This window comes from Vigna umbellata, chromosome 2 (assembly GCF_029865625.1).
Source record: "Vigna umbellata cultivar VRB3 chromosome 2, Vumbellata_1.0, whole genome shotgun sequence".
NCBI classification, from domain to species: domain Eukaryota; kingdom Viridiplantae; phylum Streptophyta; class Magnoliopsida; order Fabales; family Fabaceae; genus Vigna; species Vigna umbellata.
The window spans coordinates 4,805,696-4,832,410 of NC_142166.1; the positions used below are offsets into that span (position 1 = coordinate 4,805,696).

Below are 26,715 nucleotides of genomic sequence, written 5' to 3' on the forward strand. Positions count from 1 at the left end.
CCTGAATGATAAAATGATCAGATTATTATTTTTATTTTTAAATTATTAAATTTCAATTACGGCGTGTAATTATTTTAATTTAAAATAACGATTATTTAAAAGATTAAATTAAAAAAAATGTGTAAAGAAAATCTCCATACATAGGAGTATGATAATCTAATGTTTATGTAACTGCATACCATCTCAATTAATCATTATATTATTTTATCTTAAACATAAAACATAAAATAATGAAACAATAAAAGATGTAATTTCTGTAATTAATTCCTCTATTGTAAAGTGTAAGTTAATGTTTTCATCTTAAACGCAACAGAATTATTTTTCGTATTCTTCAGTCTATTAGAGGATTCGTGCATCTCGTGGCGTTGATTATATAATAATATTACAAAAGTCAGGCACGCAATCATATAATGGGTCTGATCGTGACAATAGCCGATTATTCATTAAAAATGATTATTTTTAAATAGTTTTTATATAATTATAAATTGGTATATGTTCGTTTGTGGTTAAGAAAAACTCTTTTTAAGCAATTTTTTTATGAGTAGTTCAAAAATAGAAAATTACTTTTTTATATTTTTTAGACACTTGACACTTTTGTTCTGGAAAATATTTTTGGAATTGATTTAGTACGAGATGATGGAGTGAAGAGATATATTTGATGGGATAGATGAAGAAACTGCCTTATAAGTATCCATCATTCTTTGCCACAACATATTGTTAGCCTCGTCATCCGAGTTTATTGCATGGTTGTACCCACAGTCTACACTACGTTGTTTAGAGTACATTTTGGCGTGAAAAATCAATGTGCTGGAAGGTTCTAGTGTGCCACATTTATTCGTGATAAAATTAATTGAAATATGACATTGTGAAACAGACATTGTAAGAAGACGAAGAGGGAGAGAAGACAAAGAAAATGAAAAAAAAAAATAAAGATAAAGCAAAAAATCAAAATGTTTATCATCATGATATTTATCAACTCATAATTCTTGATAGATTATAAATCTAGATGTTTGTTGAATCATAATTATTGACAAATTTTATTAGTTAATACTTACCAATAAATATTTCCCATGATTATCATTAAATTTTGATCCTAAATAATTAATAAAAAAAAATTAATTATCAATACAAAATTTCAACAAATGTTTTATCAATTTTTTTTTACCATCAACAATTCATCAGTAATTCTAATTTATTGAAGAATTTTGTTCCTCGATGAAAAATCCACCTTTTTAGGGTGGTAGTTGGAAATGTATTTTCCATCTTCATTTTTTGAGATCATGTTCCATTCACGTTCAACTAAAGTCTAGTTTGGAGTGATTGGAAAAAGCATTAGTCACTGAGAAATATCATACAAAGTTAGAAAAGAAATAAAATCACCATGCACTTGCAATAGAAAACAGTACAGAAAAAAAAAATCTAACGTCCCTACTATGGAAGCTGTTTTATGAACAAACCAAGTAATGATACAAAAACGGCAGCCTATAGTTGCACCATATCTTCCTCTGGATTATAGTAGCACCTAACTATGTATGTATTAGTTATGACGCTTGGAAACTTCTGATGCTATACATTTTTATTTCAGGGCATGGTCTCTCAGACCATATTTGTCAATTTCACAAACCTTGTTAACTACAAAATATAGTTCAATCCATATGGTTGTGGAACCCAGGGAGAAGGGAAGTGATAAATCCAAAGACAATCATCTGAATCTCCTTTACAATGCCCCACCACTGATTCCCACCATTTACTCCTCCAACTTCTGCAACATTTTCATTCCCAACTGCCCGGTCTGCTTCATTAGCAGGCTGGTTCCCATTCTCGGCTTCAGGTTGACCCTCTTCCAATAGATAAGAGGCAAAGGTAAGCATGTGTCAATGCGTGATCAAAACTTCAATTGATACTTATTCCATACAAGAACAGTACAAGTATTCGGAAAATTAAATTTAACCTAAAGAAAATTAAAGAATAAATAATAACAAAATAAACTGAACCTCGCAAGCTTTCAAGAAGTAAAGGCTTCCAAATTATATTATAAATCACATAAGTTATATCACTAGTGATTCCCAAAAAATGCTCACGTAAATCCCATGCATAAAATGTACAAATCATACCTGCTGGAGTAACATTATCACCCTCTTGCCTGGGTGGAGGAACATTGTCAGCTCTGGCTGCAGGTCTTGCTGGATGAGGAGGTGCTGCTGCTCTCTGCATACCTCGTGAAAGCCATCTTATTATTGGTGTCAAAGCTCCAGTTTGGTATCTGCCACACATGTCCATTAATAAATACTACAGCTTCCATTCGCAACCCAAACAATATTAGTAGACTTATATTATATGAAGAATTGGATAACAAAAAGGTTAGATCGGGGAGTTGGAGGATTTATATAAGAAGCATTTCGTGGGTTTGATGAGTACAGCAAAACTTGCAAGCAGAGAAATATTTAAAAAATTGCAAAAAAAAAAAAAATAATAGTTGTACTCACAAATATACAATAGCAGCAAAGAACACAAGGACAATAAGCCTCTGCCTTGATCCATCTTGGTTAAATAAAAAGATCACAGCTGCCAGCTTCAACATAAGCAATAAATCAATTTGAAATGCAATTTGAAATCTCCTAACAACAACTTGTCTTTGAGGTGCAGGCTGCTGCTGTTGAGGTTGCTGTCCCGCTTGCCCCTGATTTTCACTGGCAGCAACAGCTTCAGAACTTGGCCTACTGCTGATGGTGGCCATTCAGTTACAGAAACCATTAATTAACATTAATAAACATATTTGCTAACAAACAAATAAAACTAAAATAGAATTATCGTCAATTTTACACTTGCTACTATCTTTTTCTGAAATATAAACAAACATTAAATGAAACTGGTATGAAAGAAAAACATAGCATCAATCACCAGATCTATAGATAAAACATTGAACGTATACAGGACATCCAAAACTGATGCAGGAACAAAAAAGAAAATCCAACAGCAAGTCTAGTTCATGGTGCTAGTGAATCAGAATCAGGTCCAATTTTCCTTGAATGTTTCGGTCATTATTCAGTTTTTGGCATATCTTTTACCATATAAGTGTACTCTTCTTTACCCCTTATAATGAATAAAAAAATATCAATGTTTATCTTTTAGCTTCTCTATAGCCTTAGTGGTAGTTTTAGGGTAACTCCTAGTATAGCCATTAGCTTCCTATAATGTGGTACATACCCAAGAAGTGTTGTGCATGTTATCAAATGTCAAGAATACAGAGTTGGGCCCAAATTTTCTGGAAGATTTGGAGGTCCGAAGGACAACCAAAGATGAGAGTGCTTGCTAGAACTTTTCGAAGCTGTGTATTTCTAGTTTCAGATGAACCTGGTTGCTCGTAATTGTTTATATAAACTTTTCTACAAGTATTTGTAGAAAAATAAAGACACAAGGAATCAAATTTCCCCATGTGTTAAAATTATTTAATGCACATCAGTTTTTCTAAAGAGTCCTATCATCTAAATTCTCAAAAAGTGGAGGAGAATATATTGATTTTATCTTACGGGAGCAATTTGAATCCTCAAACCTCCTATTTTCTTCTCTTATGAGTGTTTGTTGAGAAGTTTTTAAAGTGAGCCCTCTAATAAAAAACCATTCATGTGTCTTTACAACACACGCAATAGTTGGCTTAGGACCAGGACATGGCATCAAAACCTACTTATCGTGTTTAAATCCTATGAGACTCAAAATCAATGCTTCCTTTCAGTTCATTGACCGGATTATAAGATTGCGGAAAATTGTTAATAACTTGGCAGGCTGACACAAGCTCAAGATGTGAAGAGGATTTCTTCTTGTTATAAGCTACAATTCTTTTTTCTTTGATTGCTTCATTCCCGACAGATAATTTTCTTGGTAGAATAGCACTGTCTTAACAATCCACCCCAATCAAATTCTTAATTGTTTCTTGCTAGAGTTATCCCAACATATCAACCCCAAATCCTTAACTGTAATTTTACTTCCAGCTACCAAAATCCCCATACCTTTAAGGATAACAATAACCCTTAAATCAATCTACCTTTGATTCCCCACACAAAATGTAAAAGACAGATTAGATTAAATCAAGAAAAAATAGTTATCAAAGAGGAAACTCATGCACGGTCATTGTTATACCTCTAAAAATCATCCATGCCAAGCGTTCGTTGCCTACTTAGTGTAAATTTAATAACAATTTTACATCAAAGTCATTCCTCATATTGCTAGCAGTTACAACTTCATCCCTGCTGTAAATAATTTCATTTAAACAATTTTTTGTTTTTTATTTAGCAATTAAAGAAATTATTGGTCTTCTATATCACCAATCACTGTGACCAAGTTGAGAATGCAAGTCAGTAGAAATATTAAAGATTGCCAAAGGTTCTACGGAAAAACAAAGCATGAAAAGGTATAAAACGTACTCTTTCATTTCAAAAATGTCCATGCAGAAAATTATGCTTAAATATCCGACTAAAAAATATAAATTGTGCAATAACTGAGCTTCACATCTCTCACAACGTCATCGTAACAAAATAACCTGCCACTTACGTGGGTATGCGGTAAGTCAGCGGAATCAGGGTGTTGCATGGAAGTCCAGTAACTTGTCTATCAAAGGAGTTAACAGGAACAGCATATATGCCAGCTCCGCGGTTCCCATGTTCCTCATGTTGCGGCAGAGTTAACCCTGGAACAAGTGCAGGGTACATACCAGGAATCATTTGATAATATCCACCCAAATACGGCGGAAGATTCGAAAATGCAGGGACCTGTGACAACATCCACACAAAACCATTACCAAGATGAAGGTAGATGTGTTTAAAACAACATTTCAGGCCACATTTTCTTCCACATGTGTGTTCACTCACCGAGCTAAAAAATGGTACATAATAAACCACAGATTTGAGCTAAATTAGGTTGTTACGACAAAAGGCCTAACGCATCCCAACTTAACAATAACTATTCCGCTCCAAATTCTGTCCTTAGCTCGTATTTGAAAGAAGGAAAAAAAAAACTAAAACAGGGGGAAATAACACGGATTTGATGCCCGAAAACATCGTGCGCCGATTAGGTTGTACGGAGAATGGTCCTGGTCTATTAGCTACAGAAATCAAACAATTACGGGCTTGAAATGAAAAATAAAACGAACAATAATTATAATAACCCTAGTTTCAGTTCCAATTATATGGAAAGGGGTGTTTGCGCATTAGAGGAAAACGAAAAATACGAAAAGGGAAGTGCAGCTGAAGTAGGTTATGGAACCTGAGGAGAATCTTGAGGCAATTTCTGAGACGAAGAAGACGAAGAAGGTTGTGAGCTAGACGGCACCGTTTCGGGAGGGTTTTCTGCCATTGTTGATCACGTTAGGTTCAGTGTGTTTGGGTCTCAAAACCTGAAAATGAATAAAATGAAAATTTGAGATTTTAATATTTTATTTTATTCCACGTGAGTTGTCTTAATGACCTATTGCGTAGCTTAAGCCAATGACCGAATGACACGTTTGTGCTTCATTAGTGTTTTGTTTATATGTTAAAGTAGGAAGGAAAAAGAAAATAAAAGGCAAAAAAAAAGGTAAAAGATATAATATACACTAATTTGGATGAAGATAAGGACAAAATTACTAACCACTCTTATTTTCAAAATTGTAAATTTTATAAATAATTAATTTGTATATCTAAGAACTCTTATTAAGTTCATAAATTTTCATAAAAATAATTTCATTCAAAGCACTTGAAATCTACTAAATTAAATTTATATTATTCAATTGAAGTAAAAGTTAATCAAGATTATGAATTTCATAAAATCAAATTATTCAAAACAAATATATATATATATATATATATATATATATAATTCAAATATTCACATAATCCAAACATTCATTTTATAAATTTATTAATTTTATTTTCTCATAAACAAGTTTTAAGTCACATGAAAATACTAAGCTTTTATTATCTTTATACAATATTGTATTAAAGATAAGTATTTAAAATGATTAAGAGATAATAATCTTTTTCTAAAGTCAAACTTATAATTGATCAATCTTTATCTAAATTTTAAAACATTTCACAAAATCTAGTCTCACAAATAACATGGGTTATTAGTCATCCACGTGAAACACAAAAAAAAGATATATAAAACTCGTGAAAGAAATTCATATTGCAAAGATAACATTACAACAAGAGAATATTCATTATACTCAACCCTAATCAACATGGGACTTAGCTACTCCTGCGTACATGGATTACAAAAAATGATCAAAAGAGAGTGTCAAGATTGAAGCTAGAAATATAGAGCTCTCCTCGCGCATCTATCATTCAATGATCTTTGGTTCAATTTTCCCATTAAAAGAACTCTTTTTTTCTTATTTTTATTTTAACTTTTAAACAACTTCTAAAAAAAGTAATTATAGTTGGGTGGATTTGTCTTCTCATTAGATGAGATTGACCTCTCATTGCGTGAGAGATTATTTTTTTTTTGTCATATAGCAGAAAAATGTACATTGAAACAACATAGTTAATTATCCACTCCAAAAACTTTGTTTTTACATTTTACTTGTAAAGAGATTTCTACCTCGACAATGAGATTATAGTTAGAAGTTAAGCTATAAGATTAATGTAAATTTTGCATGTCATCATGCAAGAAACATATTTAATTATCTCCTTTAGTTGAACCTTTATACTAGGCACAAACACTTGATCATAAACATGTCAATTTTCACTTACACATACATGCAATCTAATGGAAAAGTGATATTATGGATGATTAACCCTTACTTATCTTCTCTTCAATTGCTAGTAAACAAAGAGCATTATTTTTAATATAACTCATATTAGTTTGACCTTACAGTCATTATGCTCCATGGAGGGATTTAAAGAAGCACAATTCCCTTTGGTGTGGACTTGAGCAACCCCACCTACCATATAAGGTGTTGTTTTAGTTTATTATTAAGAAAGAGTTAGAGATTCGAATTTCTCATTAAACTATTATTCTAAGGATTATAAAATATGCTTCAATATTTTGTTCAACTATATCTCCATATTATGCAATACCTCTTACTCAAATAATTAATGAGGCTCCCTTATGATGATGTATCAAAGTAAGGAAAGAGACCCCAATTTAACGGTCCAAATTCCAGGGTGTCACGGTTATTCAAAAACAGCAAAATTTCAAACTTTGACGTAACGTGAAAACATATTTTAAAAAATCTGAACATTCAAAACGTGCATAACATAATAATTCAAAAACATTTATCCAATGAAAGTAATGAAGGAAATAAAATGACTTCAATTACATTATCACAAGGTTCAAAAGTAATAACTATAATTGAAATCTCAAGTTTGTCCCTCGTTATCTCTTGAATCTATCATGTCTCAACACCATCTGCAACATCATCTGCTCACGTATAACATCACACATTATACGATCATTGCATTCATATGCACACACACAAATATGTACTGGTAAGCTACTGGTAAAACAATCATAACAACATGATATGAACATACTAATTAAATCAACAATAATCAAACACCTCATACGTAGCAGTAATAACAATAGGATTCATAATCCTCTAATATAACAATTCAATCAAACAAATTACTCGATCCTCGATCCTCGATCATTGATCTCCAACCATTGATGTCATTACTAACATCTCACACTTATACCCTTGATTTATCCACTCATTAGCACCTATGCTAGCTACCTACTATAACCATTATAGTAACACCATTATCATCATAGCATAACGTGAAGCATCCTCAATACCATGATCATCATCATAGGTACACCACCAACAGGATTATCTCAATCATGAATTACACCATGAGCATCACCAAACCATAAACTCCATCATGACAAGACTCAACTACACTCTTGTACCTTACCTCACCGACTGTAGCCGCTCCTACAACCCCATCTATAGCTTCCCCATAGAGATACACTCGAGTCATCCTTCTTCTAGCTTCGGACTTGTTCTCTTATCACACAAGACATAACATCTATCCTCCTCACCAAAGAAGATTCAACACTCGAACAACATTATCTTTTCTACAACTATTTGCCAAAGAGAATGTCACTCTCTTTTCAACAACCAATGCCAAATGGAATATCCCTCCCTTTTCAACAACCAATGCCAAAGGGAGCCACCACTCTCTTTTCAACAACCAATGCTAAAGAGAGCACCTGTCTGTAGAAAGAACTAGGATTTACTAGGTACATCAAATAGACTAATCTTCCATGCCTCATGCTCATGAATCACACACTAAGGTACATCCCAACACTCACACATGCTTCAATCCCATCCACAAGTCAAAATTGACCTTAAACAGAACCCTTAAACTCATTCTCTAATTCTCATCACGTTCTACAACTTCTCCAAAATAGAGTTGCTGATGCGAGACTATTTTCTCCCAAACAAGACCTTTGATTGATAATCCGAACGGTCAGAATGAAGAATCATACGTCTGGAACCTACTGTTCAAACATCAGTCTGATCCAACGGTGAATGACTTCGAAATGACGAAAACACCAATGCATGTTTTGTGTTATGCAGAAATACTTTCCTCTTTTCGTTTAGGCTGTTTCTCCCAGTGTAGACCTCCAATCGACAATCCGAACGGTCAAAATGGATAAACATACGTCTAGAACCGGCTGTCCAAATATCAGCTCGATCCAACGGTGAACGACTTCACAAAGACGAAAACACCAGTGTAGGTTTTATGTTATGCGGGAATGACTTCTTTTCCTTCCTTTAACCCAATACTTACAACATATATTTGCATTGAAACCCCCATACATCATAACTTTATTCTCCCTTAATATCAAACTCTCTGTTTGGGTAATCTAATAACCATACATACATTCATAGGGAAACCCAGCACAAATATTAGATAAACGTTATACCCATGCATACATAAACTCTTGCTCAATAAGAGCAACATACAACCTTAATCATACTCATATAAACATACATCAACAAGGTTTATTGATCAAATAATTAAGAACACATATATCATACAACAATTAACAAACAAAGGTAAATTTCTCATATCTTGGCCAATACTAGGGCTTTATCTACAACCCAAAAACACCACAAATCTTCCTTTGCACTGAGAGTTTATGTTGCTTTCTCTCTTCTTCTCCTAAAACGCCAATCTCATATTTTCTTTCAACTACTTTTTAAAATAACAACAACTAACTCTTCAAAAAGATTTATATAATATCTTTTTATAAAATTTCCACATTATTTAATTTGCATGTTTTTTCTTTCTACACCCCCTATTTTTATTTCTTGCACCTAATTAATAAAAGGTAAAAAAACTTATTTGCTTCTAAGCAAAAATATAAATAAAATAATATAACAATTATGTTCTAACAAAGGTGTACACTCAATAATACTAATTTCTAAACAAAATCCCAAATCTCAAAACTATTATATTTCTAAGATCTCTATTTTCTTCAGGTCTTACACCCAACCATCACCAACACCACATAAATGTCCTAAGTGTTAGTTTTTTAGTGGTTGTAACATATCAACAATGAAGAAGTATATCCTTAGTCACTTAATATATCAATCATGAGGAATAAAAAATTGTGCAACATATTATAATACTCAATATTTCATCAAGAATCTATTGTGCCTAACTCATAAGTCATTTGCTTAGATGACTTTGTGCATACAACCTTCCATGTCTCATATTGTATAAGTGGAGATGGAGGGTCACCTAATTTCTCCCACTATAATGCTTATTATCTAGCCTTCTTACATCTTTCCGTAACGTGTATCCCCAATGAGACAATAAGTGCAAAGCATTATTAAGTTTATGTCCTTTTCGAGTAGTTATTTTTTTCTCCTATAATAGAAAAAAAGACAAATATTATAAAAACTTAAAATTTCATAACATATGAATCATTATAATAAATATATTGCACTAACATTTCAAATCAAATCTAACAAACATTCATGGAAAATCATATCTATAACTTTTTTTCTACCACGTTATAAGATGAACAAGTAGTGGTGTATCTCCCTATGTTCATAACATCTATTTAAATAGTTGAGAAATATGTCTCTCTAATAGATTTTTCTTATTTTACCATACAAATCATTAACTCTCTTCTTATATCCTTCAATATCTTTGACACACGTTTGTCCTACTTTCATGATTTTGGATGAAGAAATCTGTCTCGTTACTAGAGTTTTTATTTTGCAATATAAACTATAAAAACTTATTAACTCACATTTCATACCTTTCAATAGTGTAACATGTATTCATCAAGTTTTGATACGTGACCATGTATGTTTAAAACTTTATCATCGTTATCATCTTCAATATAATGGAATGTGAGTTTCACTTTTATAATTGAATATTAGACCAAACCAATTAAAAACAATACATATATAAATTGATTCCATTACCTTAAATAACGTAAAAATAAAAGTGATAACTTATAAACTAGCATAGCAAATATACCTCTAAAAAATATCTTGAATCAAAATTTATAAAATTCATAGTTAAATTTAATTTTCTCGTATATAAAATTATTTTTTCAAAATATTTAAATAAACTATTAAAGATATACTAGAACTTGTTAATATTTAACCATTTCATTTGTTATAAATTTCAATAATACATTATGTTAAACGGAAAACTACTATATCTCAATCCTAAAAGGATGAATTAGATTTAAAACAAATATTAGTATTCCTTAAAAAATTCAAGTGTTTGGTGTTGTTCACATACAATTTTCGACTAACATACTGATTCACCTCTCAGTCGAGTCTACATCCCGTCATTCTCCAACAACCTGAGTTAGAGGAAATTCACTAGTCTTTAGCAGTCAAGACTACAAGATTCTCTCAATGTACCACACTCAAATATACAAAAATTCCAATCTAGAAAGACTACACACACTCTTAGAGTCTTGCCTACCTAGCTAAGACTAATCACAAAGATTACACTATAATTATAGGACCTGGAGCACCAACAAGTGCATATTTCACAATGACAGACATTACAGATTCCTTGATTGATCACTCTCCCTTCCTTGAAGTTTTAAAGACTTTGAATTTCTTCAAAACATTGGTTGATACCTCCAAGGCAACTTTGGACGTGTTCTTGCCTCAATTTGTTAAAAAACAAAATGTTCTTCGTGCTTGAAAATGAATTAGAACACACATATATAGCCTAGGCACAAAACTGATGCATTTAATCGATTATATTATTTTCATAATCGATTAAGCTCTACACACTGTTTTAATCGATTAGGTTATTCTCTTAATCGATTAAAACATAAAGCAAATATCAGGTGTGTTTTAAACCTATTTTAATCAATTATGTTATTATCTTAATCGATTAAAATTTGTTCACAACTTTAATCGATTAAGGGATGTGTTTAATTGATTAAAATAGTGACACAATTCTAAATTTGCGCAATTTTGAACCTAAAATCAAATTAACTATTCAACTCAACCTATAACTTATTTTACATAAAATTTACATAAATTATAGCCTAATCTAACAACTTAATCACTTAAGAAAGAATATTAATAAGTTTATCGTAAAAAAATCATACTTTACCATACTTTCTTTGTAGAAGAACTTTGAAAATCTCTCACTTAACACATTACATATATGGACAGAAAATTAAATATAATTGAAATAAGTAAAATAAATATAATGTATTTGTTACATATACCAAAATATCAAATAAATCTAACTTAAAAAGTATTTACAAAAAGATGATACCTCTAATTTTAAAGATGTTATATTTTTTTTTTCAAATATTTCACATGATGAATATGTATGATCTTCAATGATAAATAATTATATTTTTAGAGTTTTGTATACTGATAAATATTAATTACTATGTTTATCATTCTCAAATAAAATTTATCTCTCTTCATCAAATATATTGGAGATGTTTTGCTTCACCCGTATCGCAGCAAATGTTTTGTTTTTTAACTAATTATTTAGGAATTTTGGTTTATTATTTAGAATCTTAGATTTTTTTGTTAGATATAATTTCAGTTAATTATCTTCTAATAACTAATACTAATAAAAACACAATATTAGAGATAAAATTATATAAATGTTATAGATAAGATAAGAGTAGAATAAGAGGAGAAAAAGTATTTTTCACGTGGAACGTTTTTTTTACTTACCTTTCTCATATGATAACTTTTTAAGCAATCGTCAGGTCATACATTTAAATAAGATAGAATGATTTATCAGTATAATTTTCATATATCATCAAAGTAAATATTTGAAATTATCAATGAATTAAAAAGTAATGCATAACAATTTATAAAATAATCTCTTTTTTAAATAATTTCATTTTACTAATCTTCTTATAAAATATTAAATAAAATACATACATATTCAATGTTTTAAAAATGACACAATACTTTTCATAAAAGTAGAAAATCAGTGGGAACTTATTTTAGAACTATTCCATGTAAAACTTTTATACGACTAACGTATTTAAATTAAACTAATACTTTGTTCGTTTACATGGAAAAAGCAAACAATTCTTTACAACTGAATTAGAAAAACAATAATAAAATGAATACGTAATACAGATTTTTTTGTCTGACTTTCTTTAATATTGTTTTTATAATTTTAAAACAGATTTATGTTAATATTTAAAAATATATTAAAAACTGTTTGATCTGTATAAAAATTAATATATGTTAAAAATAATCAAAAGAAACGCAAAGATTTAATAAAGAATCCAGATTCAGAAAGAAGCGAATCTGGTGGGAAATAATATTCACTTCCATTTATGCGTAAAATGTACTTATTTATATATTTTTTATTTCTACAAGGATATTTGTTAAGCAAAGTTATTTAGAAAAATTAAAATATTCCATAATTCAAATAGATAAAATTGTCAAAAAACAGCTTCAATTCAGTGGGCTGCCGTGAGAAAAAAAATCAGGTCAACCAAAAAAAATTATGACTTAAATCAAACTACTTTTTTACCTGTTTAATTTATAATCTAAGTAAACTTGAATATGTTTTACTAATCTGATTTTATTAAAAAAAATATTATTTTCTTCAGTTTCTCTTTTTTTCATTTTGACCTTTGAGGTTGTCTCAACCAGATTGACGCGGTTAAAAAGGATTGAATAACATGGATGGCAGCTAATTAATTAAATAATTAAATAAAATGTTGGTGATTTTTGGTGCTATATGTGTGTCATCCGCTGCTAGAAACAGCTTTTCATTCGTTCTCAACCCAACAGAACCAAACCCTCATTTTTTCTCTCTGTTTTTCTCTTTTTCTTGTCTGTGTCAAACATGACGATGATGACGGGATTCCTGTGGAGGGCAAAGTCTGTGGGCCGAATCCCATCGCTGGCGGTGGCGATGCGCCGGAGGTCCACCAAGGCGGGGGCGTCGCAGGTAGTGGAGGTTGACATGGCGGAGTACGACGTGGCGCTGAAGCACTTCGATGACCTAATCCACAGGATCATCGTGAAGAAGGCTACTCCGGATTGGCTACCCTTCGTGCCCGGTTCCTCATTCTGGGTCCCGCCGCGACCATCGCCCACCAACGTTGTCGACCTCGTCCACAAACTCACCCGCGAAGACGATCGTCCTCACGATTCCCCTCTCCTCTCCACCCTCCGCGGTTGGCCCTCGTCGAATTTCTTCATCAATGGTGACTACCCTTCTCTCAAAATCTCGTTTTTTGCCTTTTCGTCCAATTGGGTCTTTGGATAAACTATAAAAATTGTTTTTTTTTTTTGCTTTTTGGTTGTGTTTTGGGGATTCGGGGAAATTGAGAAAAGGCGTGGGTTTCTGGGTGTGTTTTTTCTTGTTGATTGATTTTGTCATTTGGGGATGGTTTTTGTTTCGGATTTAGAAAAACTGAGGTATTAACCATCTGTTCACTGCCTCAATTTCGACCTTGATGTCGAGGTCATTCAATGTCGGCGATAGTGATTGTGGTCATATCAATTGCATTTGTCTGCAATTGCAAGGTTTTAAAAATCTTTCCACCACCGCAATTTGGACCGTAATTTCGAGGTTTTTGAATTTTTGCAATTGCGAATCTGGTTACGTCAATCGCATTTCTCTGTAGTTTTCTGCAATTCCTAGAAACCCGTATAGACTGTGGCGGTGACCTTGACCATGATTTAATGTTTTGTTTTGAACTTGCAGTTTTGTACCAGTGCTGAAGCTGGGTCTGTTTTATTGGTTGATTTGTGTCCTTTTCATTGCCATATGCTTGAACCTTTTGCATTGACAATAATGTTTTTTTTCATCCTCTTTTGGTTATGGTTGGATGGGGGATTGCCTTAATTAAAAGATTTTTTTTTTGACGTGATTTATGCGTAAATTTTGGTTGGAAAGGCACAAACTAATGCTGATTGCGCATTTCGGCTTATTTTGAGTGCATCTCATTCCAATTGAAATTTTGTATGACTTTCATTATGCTGCATCTTGTTGGTGTGAGTGGCTGTATAAACTGGTATGTATATGTTTGTTAATGGAGAATAGTTGTTGCTGTTAGTTTTGGTTTTAGTTTTTATGGGTGATTGACTTTTTAGAAGTATGAAACTGGGTGTTCCGTATTAACGGCATGTTATATGTACTTATGAGGGGTAGATCGATCTATGAACTCTAATGGGCATTACTACCAAGTTAGTGAACCTTTGATGATCAGGATATTAATTTATTTTGATGTTCATGAGTTTCTTCTGCAAAATGTTGTTCATAAGTATATAAGTATATACATTGAAGGCTGTAAAGGCAGTTTCATTTGTTTTTACATTTTGAGTTGGGCGAAAATAGTGTGATTTACAAGCTCAAACAATTCCATGTGGTTGTCTATTTGACTTCAGAGAATGAATCTACTGATGATGAGGATACTGAAATGGAGGTAATCAGCACGGATGGGAGAGAGAGGACTGTGAAAGTGAAGGTTTTGACATTGTCAGAAAATATAGCTCACTCAGAAGATGAAGAGAGTTAATTCATAATTTAGCTGAGCCAGTTGCTGCGGTGAGTTTCTTTCTTAGCTTGGAATTTTCTTCTATGCTTGTGTCTTTATTTATGGACAATACAATACGATGCACATAAACTTTTACTTCCTTTGTGTAACGTAGGTAATGGTAATGCATGCCATGTAAGTTCTTTAATTCCCACTTTTTTCTGCACAAACGTATTTTCCTTAATAAGAAACAATTTTCCTTAGAATATATATGTAATCAAAGATGAAATCTCATTCTTTAATTCCCACTTTTTTCTGCACAAACATATTTTTCAACATCTGTATATTGTTTGCCCAGGTAACAATACTATGTTGAACTGTTATTTGTAGGATTTTCATGATGCAAATTAAGGTTGTTGAGAAGTCCAAAAAGAAACATGGGAGAAAGCACAGACTCTGAATATTGAAAAGGACAGTGCGTTCAAATTGAAATTCCTTAAGGCGCAGAACTGGTGGTTCTTTTGGGATTAAACCCATCTCACTCTACTTGACTCAACATTGATCTGTTTATCCTGTGTATGCTGAATATTTGCAATGTTAGGTTGAACCCTTGCAGGCTGAATGTATATATTTATCCAACTAATAAAAAATAGACCTTTAGAATATTCCCCTCTAAACCTGCAAGGAAATGCTCTCTATTTAGTGCACATGTATTATGTTGATTTTGCTGATGTGTATATAGCTGTAACAGACCTTTTTTTGGGGAACACTTTAAAAGCTTCATTGAATTCACACTCTCTAGCTTGAAATTACGTTATATTTCCCTTCTATCCCCCTCCCCGTTTATTTGTATTTGAAGAAATAGTTTCCCATGGAAAGGCAGAGCAATGTGTTTAAGAAACAAGTTCTGTTAAAGCATAAGGATTTCCAAAATGAGTTTAACAATGATTGCAGATATACTCACATGCAATGTCACTACAAAAATAATAAACAACGCTCCATGTTTTTTTCAAGTATTGATCTCTTTTCTACCAAACCTTTTCATAGAAACAACTTTAATATGTTTCTAGAAAAAAAGGTGGAAATTAACTTTTTGTTCCGTTTTACCTCAGAACAGGGGCAGCCAAAAGTATTAAAGATTATAACAAATGAATAGTTCATTAAAATAACACTTTTGAAAAAATTTGAAAAACAGCCTGTTTATAATATTATGGGGGATAGATTAGTTGTTAAAAGTACTTATCAAAATTATACCTAATTAAATCAATTTTTAATAACTTAATTATATTTATTGAAATTTTCCCTATTCAAGATATTAGATGTTCTATGACAAATACTAATAAAACATGATTATTATGGGTTTCACTAATAAAATATGATTATAATTATATTTTTATCTCATGGATAAATACTTTAACTACTTCTAAATATTTTTTTTACCTTCTTTAAGATAAAAAATAAGTACACGTTGTCACTTTTGACTGAGTACATGGGAGTTGAGTATATAATGTAACGTACACTATATCAAAAGTTGTTTAGGTATGTACAAGAAAAGTTCTTATAAAAATATATAAACTAATTACTTATTGTACTATAGATCAATTTTACAAAAGTGAAATATTTACAAATACGGTTCTTATCCTAAAGTTGTTCAACAAATAATCTTTTTATAATAAATATTGAGAAGTTTTGAAAATATTTTTCATGTATCATATATATATTATTATTTTTTCTTCTTTCATAGGACATAATTTCTATTTATAAAGGTCCTAAAAAGGATTGTTCTGACTTACGTGTTTTTTTTTTTACTTTTTCATGATAGTTTTAAGGCTTAATATCCTATTTTGTCCCCAGTCAGTTTCGCTCGACAATATCAAATTAGTCAATCCTTTAAAACATGCGTCAATTATGTTCCTACTTAATAAAATTTATATCAATGAAATCCCTTCCGTTAAATCCATACAAACGGCATTAAATAGAAGAGAGAGAGAGAAATAATTAACACCGTTTGTACGGATTTAAGGGAAGGAATTTCATAGATATAAATTTTATTAAGTAGGAACGTAATTGACGCACGTTTTAAAGGATGGACTAATTTGACATTGTCGAGCGAAACTGGAGACAAAATAGGGTATTAAGCCTAGTTTTAACTAGTGTAATCAACGAACATGGATTGTGAATACCTCATTTTCCTTTTTTTTTATGAAAAACACGATATGTAGCATACAAACTCATAGGATTGATGTGTTTTGTCATAATCTTCTTTGGAAAGTATGATACAACTTTCTTTAAAAGGTGGACATTTTAGCACTAACGAAGTGTTTTATGATTTTCACATATTAATTTCATCTGTTTTGAACATGTGTCATGTTTTTATATTTATGTCCTGTTTTGACTTGTGCCTAGTCTTTGTGTGCTTTCATCTAACACATCATTTCACTTGTGTTTATTCTTCATGTATTTTGGTTCGACACTTCTTCACATTTCGTGTTGTCTTCATGCACTTTCATCTAGTGCTTTCTGTAGACCTTGTTTGGCCTTCACTTTTGCATCACACATTATGTAGATTTTGTTTGACCTTCACATACTTGCATTTAACATAACTTTGTCTGGCTCTTTGATCATCTAGTCTACCTATGAATAAAGTCTATGTGATCATTCAACCTTATAAACTTGTGTAATTTGTTATATATTAAGTAGTTTTGTTCCACACACTAAACTATGATATTATGTATTATCATCAAAATCATGTGTTATAATCAGGTTTAAGATATACGAATCCTTGAGAAACTGTATAGATGAATCACTGATAACTATACAGATGAAAAAAAAAGCATGTCATTAACTAGTCAAAGAATGTTAAAACGCATGAAAAAAAATGTATACTTCTATCACAAAAAGAATAAATTATTTTTGCCAGTGAGGAAAAAAAGAGAAGATCAAATCACAATAAAGGCAAAATCTACATTAAATTGTAATTTCCTTGTTGGGGCATGTAATTCTGATTATAGTTTGGTAATGGCAAAGGATCTCCAAATGGATTATGAGAATCTGGATTGTGCATCTGTTGAGAGTATTGGTTTTGTGGTTGCTGCTGGTGAGGAATCATCATCATGTTGTGTTGTTGTGGTTGTTGGTACAACATTTGTGGATGTTGGAACATCATCTGCTGCTGTTGTTGCTGTTGAGCCATTAGTGCCAATTGCACATTGGTTGGAGGTGCTATGTTGTTGGACATTACAAAAGGATCTTGTTGGTTATAATGATCAAAAGGGTTCTGTACATCCATGGCGGTTCCTCCATGTCCATAACCTGCATTTTGGAGTTGAAGTTGTCTTCTGGCATTTTCATCTTCATACAGACTGTCCAATAACAGTGTATCAAAACCACCGGCCTGGCTTAATAATAAAGGAGGCAAAAAGAATTGTGTTAATATTTTTCTGCATCATGATTAACGAATTTGAATTCTCGATTGAGTTTTCTTTTATTGTTCTTCTGTTGTATCTTAAAATTGGGCAGTCATAACACATATCAGTAGTTTTAGTATGAGAAATCAAATGAAGAGGTAAAGGTGAATAAGTAATTGATATTACTATGGTAGAGAAACAAACCATTTTGCGATCTGTGGCTTGACCAGTATGTTTACTTTGTGCTGTAACTAATGAAAGTTCCCAACCAGTAGTTCCATCAATGGTACTCAAAGTAAGATTGTTTGGGTTACTTCCTACACAAACTTTAAACTTTTAGAATTCAATAATGTCAAACAACAAATAGTTTAATTACTTACCTGCATATTAATCTTTCTAATACATCTGTCTATGTGAAAAAATTGAAAAAAATAACCCTTCTTTGGATTCAAGAATAGTTAGATTTACGGAGAAGGTTCAGTAAAAAGATACAACATAAATGAAATCTGAGTCCAATCATACAAGAGACTCTCTACTCAAAACTTTAAAACAATATGTTAATGAATCTTTAACCTTATACGATGTTCTACATTCTTGTTTTTATCTGATATTGTTTTTATCTGATATAGGACTTAGACTCACTTGAAATTTTCTAACTGTAAATATAAAACTTGTCCTTGCTTATATTAGAGAATCCCAACAAGCATTGGATGATTGTTAAAATGTAAAGCTCTGAAACTTTAAGGTATGGATCAATGAAGCAAAGTGCAATATCAGCAAAGGCTTATATGAAATACTTGATATTTGTCAATCAATTACTTTAGTCCTTACCACCAGGTGGTACAATTGCAAGAGCCATAGCATTGTTTTCCTCCAGTTCCATAGCTTTTAGATTTATTTCATTAAGTCCCTGCAAAGGTGAAGTGTGTATTCATTCCATTAAGTGAACATCACAAGCATCCATAGAAAATATTATTTTATAATCAACACATACCAACAAATCATTTGCACCATCATCGGTTGATATCAAAGGAGGAGGCTCAACCTCCACCTCCACCTCCTCCTTAGATTGTGCTTCATCCCCTGCTACCGAATCTTCCTCGTTGAATTCCTCATAGTGTTCTTCATTTTCTTCAGGCTCTTCAGTTTCATCGGATTCTGAATCTTCTTTAGATGATTCATCATTTTCTTCATATTCCTGATATTGAATGACATTTATTACATTGCAAGATTGAGTACTTTTATAAAGCATGAGACCAAGTTTTTTATTTTTATGAAAAATGATGAAAGCTGAATAAGGTAGTGTTATGTGAGACTTGCAGAAACAACAAATAATGACACTGATACAAATTTTGTTAACTATAATTCTAAGAATAAATTGTGAAACCTGATCGTCTTCTCTTACCAATCTCCTGTTAACATATCCTGTTTGAGGTGCTTCTCTAATGTATTCTTCCATAGTTGCAAGGAAAGAGGGAGGTGGCTGTTTTTATATAGTTAAAAAATTTGTTACATTCTTCCTTTCATAATATCATATGACTTACTCTAACAAACAAAAAGAACCTGTCTCAGTGTTGGAAACTGGAAATTCCTGGCAAGTTCCAAGCCCTTGCAATATTCATAGAAGTCAGCAAGATTCTCAGCCTGCATAATGTTCATAAAAGAACATCAACACCTTATAAAACATAAAATTTTATGTATATTAGACATCAATTAGAATGTGTTAAAAAAAATATTATTGTAAACCTGTTGACCAGCTCTTTTATAAATGTTTAGAGCCTTCACTGCGTCATGCCTTGTCATATCAAAGAACTATGATTTTCACTAGTTAGTGTGATTTGAATATCAAATAAAATGATCAAGTGGTAAATTAAACCATGATATAGATACTACCATATCCACGAGATTGATGATTCCATCATTGAGTGCACAATATATTTTGAAACTTTCTTTCAAAACCTAAATGACACATAGCTCAAAATATCAGAAATGAAAAATGAGACACAAGTTGTACGAGATACATTTCTTTAAAAGTAGTAATTTCATTGTGTAATTCATCAAATCACAGTGATCTTTTATGAATGGAAGTCATTTATTAATTGAATTCAAGTCAAGAGTAACATTATCTAACAACCAGAATCATGCAGATAGGAATTTAGACAAAATTTAGAAGCAAATTCCTCAGTTACAGTTGCACTTTGATAATTGTTGTAATCAAGATTGACATTAAAGATCAGTCTAAGTTAATAACATAAAAAACCTATGCAATTGACAGATAGTAGTTCAGGTATGAATGAATATGACTACAACTAAAGTTATCCATAACTAATCACGTTAATCATTTTCTGAGATGAAACTCAAATTGCTATTATGTTGAGAATGCAAATATAAAACAATAAAATGCATACCAGAGCCAATGCATACTGCACTAGGTAGTTGCTATAAGAGCATCCTTCAGGCTGTAACATATTGAAGAAAATTCAATGGTAAGGAATACAAGAAATTTAAGTCATCAATTATGAAATTTCCCATTAGGCCATATATACCTGACAAGCAATAAGACGATATAGGAGTTGTTGCAGTGCAGGTAACTGCCCCAACAGCTCCTCACTATTCAGTGATCTAGTTCTACTGTGTGCCTGTTAAAGTGGAAAAACTCAATAGCATTCTGATGAACACAGAAATATGATGCTTGAAAAATAAACTTGAGTGTGAATAAGACAAGGAAAAACACACACTTTAGTTGCAGTTGGTGATGCTTTTGTCAAACGTTCTGATTCTATATCATATTTGAGCACCCTAAAGCATTCAAGTCTTTCTTCCAAAAATAGTGCATAGGTTCGAACCCATGCAGAACAATCCCATGCTACAAGGATAAGTTGAATAATTGGTCATGTAATGGAAAAATGTTGAATAAGAAAGAAAAAGGCCAAGATATTCAAAATAGTTAATTATAACAAGTTTATCTGCATAAGTGATTAATTTACCTTGAGGACTTGAATCATCTTTGAAATTGGATATTTGGAGAATATGTCCCCTGCGTGAGTAGTTAAGGATCTCTTCTCTAAAGGTAGGATCACCCTCTCTCAAAGTCCTATGAATGACTATTAATGCCTTTATAGCAACCTGTCATTCATTCAATTACAATCATAAAAATTTCATTTTCTCAGTAAAATTGTGTGCAGTTCTTTTCTCTAAATGTATGAGTTAACTTTTAATTTAGCTCTATGATAATCGATGAACACATCATAAGTCATTGATTATAACCATGATTTACTTTATATATTTTCATTCTTTTATTCTTCCTTTTTTCCATTACTTTTTTCCTAGTATACATGAAGAAATAAAAAAATAACAATATCATGAACTACGCTATTCCTATTCCTATACTATTACCATGTCATATCTGAAAATTATGTTCTTAAGATGATCTAGTTCACAATGATTTTAGAAGAAGATGTATATGAGTATGAAAAAAGGATTTACTATCCAGCTTCGTGTTTTGGAAAGTCTCTTAGAAAGTTTATGAATGCAGTATGATACATCTGCTCGAGGCTGGTGTGCTGATGTTGCATAAAATATTTCTGCAAACAATTTAAGGAATATTATATACCAGAGAATAATGAGAAACGAATAGGAAAACAAACAAACATAAACTGATGAATAGAAGCTTTGGAAATGAGCAAGTTTTGTGAGATGTCATATGATATCATCAAAATGTAAAAGTATCATTATATTTTGAGGAAGATTATTCAACAGAAACTGTAAATTGTATTTTAATTAACATATATATACTTCGAACATGACGCTCCTTGGGAGGGTATTCCACGTGATTGGTAGCTTTTACAATTGCAATATCCAACTCCTTTATAAACAAAATGGAACAGAATCAATCTATGTATTGAAATTTCAAAAGAATGAGAAAATACGTTTGCATGCATGCATGCATGCGTTTTTACGTATAACATAATGAATAAATCATATATCACCTTGTATTCGCTATTGACTTTGGCAAGGCCAACCTTGGTAGAATCCTTGAGAGCTCCATAGGCTTTTCTGAAGCTCTGAAACGTTCCCATTATTCATTAAAAATGGTTCGGTTTTATGGCTTTGATGAAGGAAAGAGAAAAAACAAACAGAAGAATGAACGATGTTCTTGTTTTCTTCTTTGTTTTGATTATGTCTGAGAAGGGTGTTATGGTACTTTTGAAATGTCTTAGGATTAACTATTTTATGAATCTTGACGAGACAGTTGGGTTACTTCTGACGAAAATTTCTGCAGAATCTGTTGGTTGAATTTTCAAGAATAGAAAAAGTCGAGTTTTGTTTCGTTTTCTTTAAAGTTATAAAAGTCTCCCTTGGAAGGTTCACTTTGATTTGTGTGGTGTTCAACTTAATAAGAATATTACCATGTTGCTTGAAATAATAAGAATTAATATGAATTCTAAATGTTTTGAAAATTCATAATTATCTTCTCTATAAAAAAAATAACATTGTTTCATTCTCTAAGTCAATTACTATAATAAAAGGTTTCAATGTTTTATGGTTGAAATCTGTAATATTATACTTGAAATGATCACATTATTAATAATAGACTTTAATTAAAAAAATATAAAGATTGTAAACACTTAATAACATATTTTTTTTAATAAATATTCGATTAAAATATAAAAAACTTGAAAATTAATTATATTATCTTTTATTTTTATCTACAAATATGAAAACAATCAATATTCAAGTAATAATCATATTCATTCAATAAAATTTTAAAAGAAACTTAATTAAAAATAACCAACCACTTAAACCATAAATAAATTACTATTTCTAAATAGCAACATTCGAGCATGGTTGTAGCGGCCCAAGTTGAACAGAGTGAAACCCATAGCTACACCATCGGGTCGGGTCGGGTCTCGCGGACCTCTGAGACGTTGGGTTGAGAATTCCGAAAACCCATCCACGCAGAAACAAACACCACATTCCATTCGCCATAGTTGCAATGGTAAAATCAAAATCATAATCTAGGGTTTGTTGCGGAGGGAGCGTAGAAGCAATGGCGCTGAGAAGATTCTACAATGAGATAAGGGGAAGAAGGTGAGCGAGGTTCCGGAGCATGTGAAGCCGATGCTGGTCTTTGAATTACATAAAGAGAGCGATTCAGCGAGGCATGGGCAACTACCACGCCAAGTATATCGAGACCGATTCTCCCGATCCCATTTTCCATGTCTGCTTTGGCGGCATGATCTTCTCCTACATCGTCGCTCTCCCCCATGAGTGCCGCCACCTCGAGCACGCTAGGCAGCACGCCCAGCAGAACCACTGATTCCTTCAGGTACCTTTCCAATGCGACGCCGTTTTTCCAGAAATTAGTTACATGCTGTGTTTTGGTTTTGTTGATTTTGAACGTTTTTTTTTGGCTTTGTTTGTTTTTTATTGTAAATTATATTTAGCGATTTGTTATGTAGCGAATGGGGCTAATCCTTCTTCTCCGAATGCAGTTGGGAGAGTTGAGAATCTTGAACAGGATTGTGTTTAAATGAGGATACCTGTGGGGTAACACGAAAAAAATGTTTTTTTTTTTTATTTCGATGTTTTTGTGATTTGAAAACTTACAGCACTGAAGATGAAAACGCGAAACAGATGGAAAAACAATGTCTTTCATATTTTTTACTTTTATTTCAGAGTTTTTTTGGTGGAATAGGGAACTTGAAAACTAATCAACAGTTCGTGTTGGTAGAGATGCTACATCTCATGTTGAAGTGTCTGTAACATGATTGTATCCAAAGAAGGAGGATGTATATGGGAAGGCGAGAAAAAATGTCACTTTTTTTCTGCAATTTCAGAGTTTTGTGATGGAATAGTATACCTGGAATAACATTACTAAAATAAGATAAGATGGAAGTATTGATGACATTGAAATTGAAAATGGGAAACAAATAAACATTACTTGTGTTTGTTCTTTATTGTGAGTGCTGTTTTGTTTTATATCTGGTTTTTGATATCTACGTAATTTATTCTTGTTTTTGTTAAGCTGGATATGGTTGACTAGTTTTTTGGGTATAATAATAGATGGCCACAACCCACAAATTATTAGGGCCTCTTATTAGTGTAAGTTACAGAGTTAGCTAGGAGTGTATAGGATTACAACTGAAAGTGTTAGTTACAGCTGTTAGCTAGGAGTGTATAAGATTACAACTGAAATTGTTAGGGTGGAAGAGGGAGTATTGTAAGACCCAGGCAAAATACATGAGATAAAATAAGATAATAGATAATAAATTGTGTCAACACCCAATTTACTCAAGGTAAAGGAAGCTAATTATATGTTTTTTTTTCATTGATAGTCGAGTTTACGAGTCGAGTTTACTCAACTCTCACGAGTTTATGTAAACTCTCGAATTTGATAATCTTGATCATAATATCATATTTTAGCAAACTTGGAATCAGTGTCAAATCTTGGTCGAGACGTTACCCGACCTTAGTTGAACTATGTCCAATCTTGGTCGAGATGTTTCTTGACCTTAGTCGAACTCTGCTAAATATTGGCCAAAATGTTTCCACACCTTAGCCAAACGGTTTCTAACATCAGTTGACCTGTTTTTAGATCTTGGCCGAAATGTTCCCAAACCTTAGCTGAATTGTGTCGGACCGTGGCCGACCTATTTTCAGATCTTGGTTGAACTTTATCTGACTTTGGCCTACATGTTTTCAGACTTAGCCAAGTTGTATCCAACCTTGACTGAACTGTGTCCAACCTTGGCCGAGATGGTTTCAAATCTTCACCAAGTTGTAACCGACCTTGAATTGTATCCGACCTTAGTCTAGTTATAACCGAACTTGGCCAAACTATGTTCGACCTTGGCCGAGATGTTTTCGCTTCTTGATCGAGCAGTAACTGAATTTGGCCGAACTGTATTCGATCTTGTTTGACCTTGGCCGAGATGTTTTTAGATTTTGGCTAAGCTGTGGGAGATGTTTCAAACCTTGGCCGAGTTGTGTTTGACCTTAGACAAGCTATATCCAATCTTGGTCGAGCTGCATTAGATCCATTATTTCCTAGATATATCATGTGATTTTGTAAGAGTTTATGCCTTGCATTGAGACCATTTTGTGTGATGAACTAAGGTGTGAAATCATGTGTGGTTGCATTGTTGGTTTGATGACATGTTTTGAGTTACAATATGATCATGAATCTGGTTAGAAGGTTGGTTGGGGAATATGATATGATTTTTATATTGCATAATGAGTTGGTTGATGAATATGAACATTGTATGTGTTTGGCATAATTCAAGGGATCTCGTGAAAAGATTTTATGGTGGCATTTCATTAGTGTATGTATTGATATCTGGATTCATTATTGGGGTTATCTTGACGCTCTAACAATTATCCAATCTCAAGTAAAAAAGATGGGATACATGATGAGAGGAGCAATAGGTCTTAGTTTAGGAGTTTTATCTTGGCAAAATATTTTATGTATACTAATAACCTTATGTCGGCCTTATGAATGATCTCTTTGCATATTATCTCACTTTTGCTTTTGTGTTTGTTTCTTTTTATTTGTGTGTTTTCTTTGTTTACAATGATCACCGATGTGAGTAGAGGAGGAAGTGATAGTTAATCCAGTGCAGGACTCGGTGATGCAACGATGTAGTGTTAGGATGACCTAGTCACCACATATAAGTTTTCTTTTGGAAAAACAATATTGTACTTTCGACCATTATAATATTTCATTAGTTGTGTAGAATCTTTGTAAGTATTTAAATATTACAGTTATATTTTGGATAACTGCAATAGTTTTATATTAGTGAATGATTTGCTTTTAGATTTTGATTATGTAATTATTTTGAGTAGTGATATATTATTAAATGAGATGTTAAAGGAGCTCTCTCACTCTCGCTTAAGTACCAAATTTCGTAGTTATTTTTTGGTTCTAATCCACATTAAGGGGATATTTTTTCATTTTCGGTTTGTGTTTCCATTTACAATTCTTTAATGATATCTCGTTTTCTTTTTAATTCTTATTTTAAAATATTTGTGAAGCTGATGGTGAAAACAAAGAATATTCATCTTCACCATTTCCTTAGTTGAAAGCAAGAAGCAGAATATGGAAACAAGATGACATGTTTGAAGTTATTACTGAAGTTTACTATGAAAAACCCAACAAACCAGAACTTCCAAAGTAATTTTGCGGTGCTGGCCTTTGAATTAATTGACCAACATGACCCTGAAATACAGCCCTCATTTTTTGAACTTTTGTCATAATTCACATAAATGAGTTATTTGTCTTTTTATTAAATAACACTTATTAAAAAATGATTTTAGATAAAAAAATATTATAAATTGAATTTCTTAAAAAAAAGTTTTAAGTGTT

The 26,715-nt window shown here is 32.0% G+C and overlaps 3 protein-coding genes and 1 pseudogene across 5 annotated transcripts; 2 read left to right on the forward strand and 2 right to left on the reverse strand.

Moving 5' to 3' along the window:
• Positions 1-1,359: 1,359 nt before the first annotated feature.
• On the reverse strand, positions 1,360-5,417 carry LOC124842761 (uncharacterized). 2 transcript variants are annotated; one of them, XM_047319321.2, is made up of 5 exons: positions 5,260-5,417; positions 4,549-4,766; positions 2,487-2,720; positions 2,115-2,263; positions 1,360-1,840 (listed from the first exon to the last, which is right to left on the reverse strand). In XM_047319321.2, exons 1-5 carry the CDS (start codon positions 5,347-5,349, stop codon positions 1,647-1,649), a joined length of 885 nt encoding a protein of 294 aa, XP_047175277.2. In that variant the 5' UTR covers positions 5,350-5,417; the 3' UTR covers positions 1,360-1,646. The 2 variants fall into 2 exon arrangements, with proteins under 2 accessions (XP_047175277.2, XP_047175276.2); XM_047319320.2 differs by having other exon boundaries at positions 2,487-2,723.
• A 7,807-nt stretch (positions 5,418-13,224) lies between these two features.
• Positions 13,225-15,735, forward strand: LOC148203242 (uncharacterized). Its single transcript, XM_088106072.1, has 3 exons — positions 13,225-13,668; positions 14,855-15,014; positions 15,334-15,735. Exons 1-2 carry the CDS (start codon positions 13,305-13,307, stop codon positions 14,983-14,985), a joined length of 495 nt encoding a protein of 164 aa, XP_087962198.1. The 5' UTR covers positions 13,225-13,304; the 3' UTR covers positions 14,986-15,014; positions 15,334-15,735.
• Positions 15,736-17,905: 2,170 nt separating this feature from the next.
• LOC124821519 (putative clathrin assembly protein At5g57200) lies at positions 17,906-22,429 on the reverse strand. Of its 2 annotated transcripts, none has more exons than XM_088107907.1 (15): positions 22,340-22,429; positions 22,146-22,215; positions 21,837-21,934; positions 21,338-21,476; positions 21,089-21,216; positions 20,897-20,989; positions 20,759-20,809; positions 20,244-20,309; positions 20,097-20,162; positions 19,914-19,994; positions 19,756-19,833; positions 19,345-19,548; positions 19,182-19,260; positions 18,555-18,667; positions 17,906-18,337 (listed from the first exon to the last, which is right to left on the reverse strand). In XM_088107907.1, the coding sequence occupies exons 1-15, from the start codon at positions 22,427-22,429 to the stop codon at positions 17,906-17,908; spliced, it is 1,788 nt and encodes a 595-aa protein (XP_087964033.1). The 2 variants fall into 2 exon arrangements, with proteins under 2 accessions (XP_087964033.1, XP_087964031.1); XM_088107905.1 differs by having other exon boundaries at positions 21,083-21,216.
• An 837-nt stretch (positions 22,430-23,266) lies between these two features.
• On the forward strand, positions 23,267-26,229 carry LOC148203243 (uncharacterized; annotated as a pseudogene).
• The last annotated feature ends 486 nt before the right edge of the window (positions 26,230-26,715 follow it).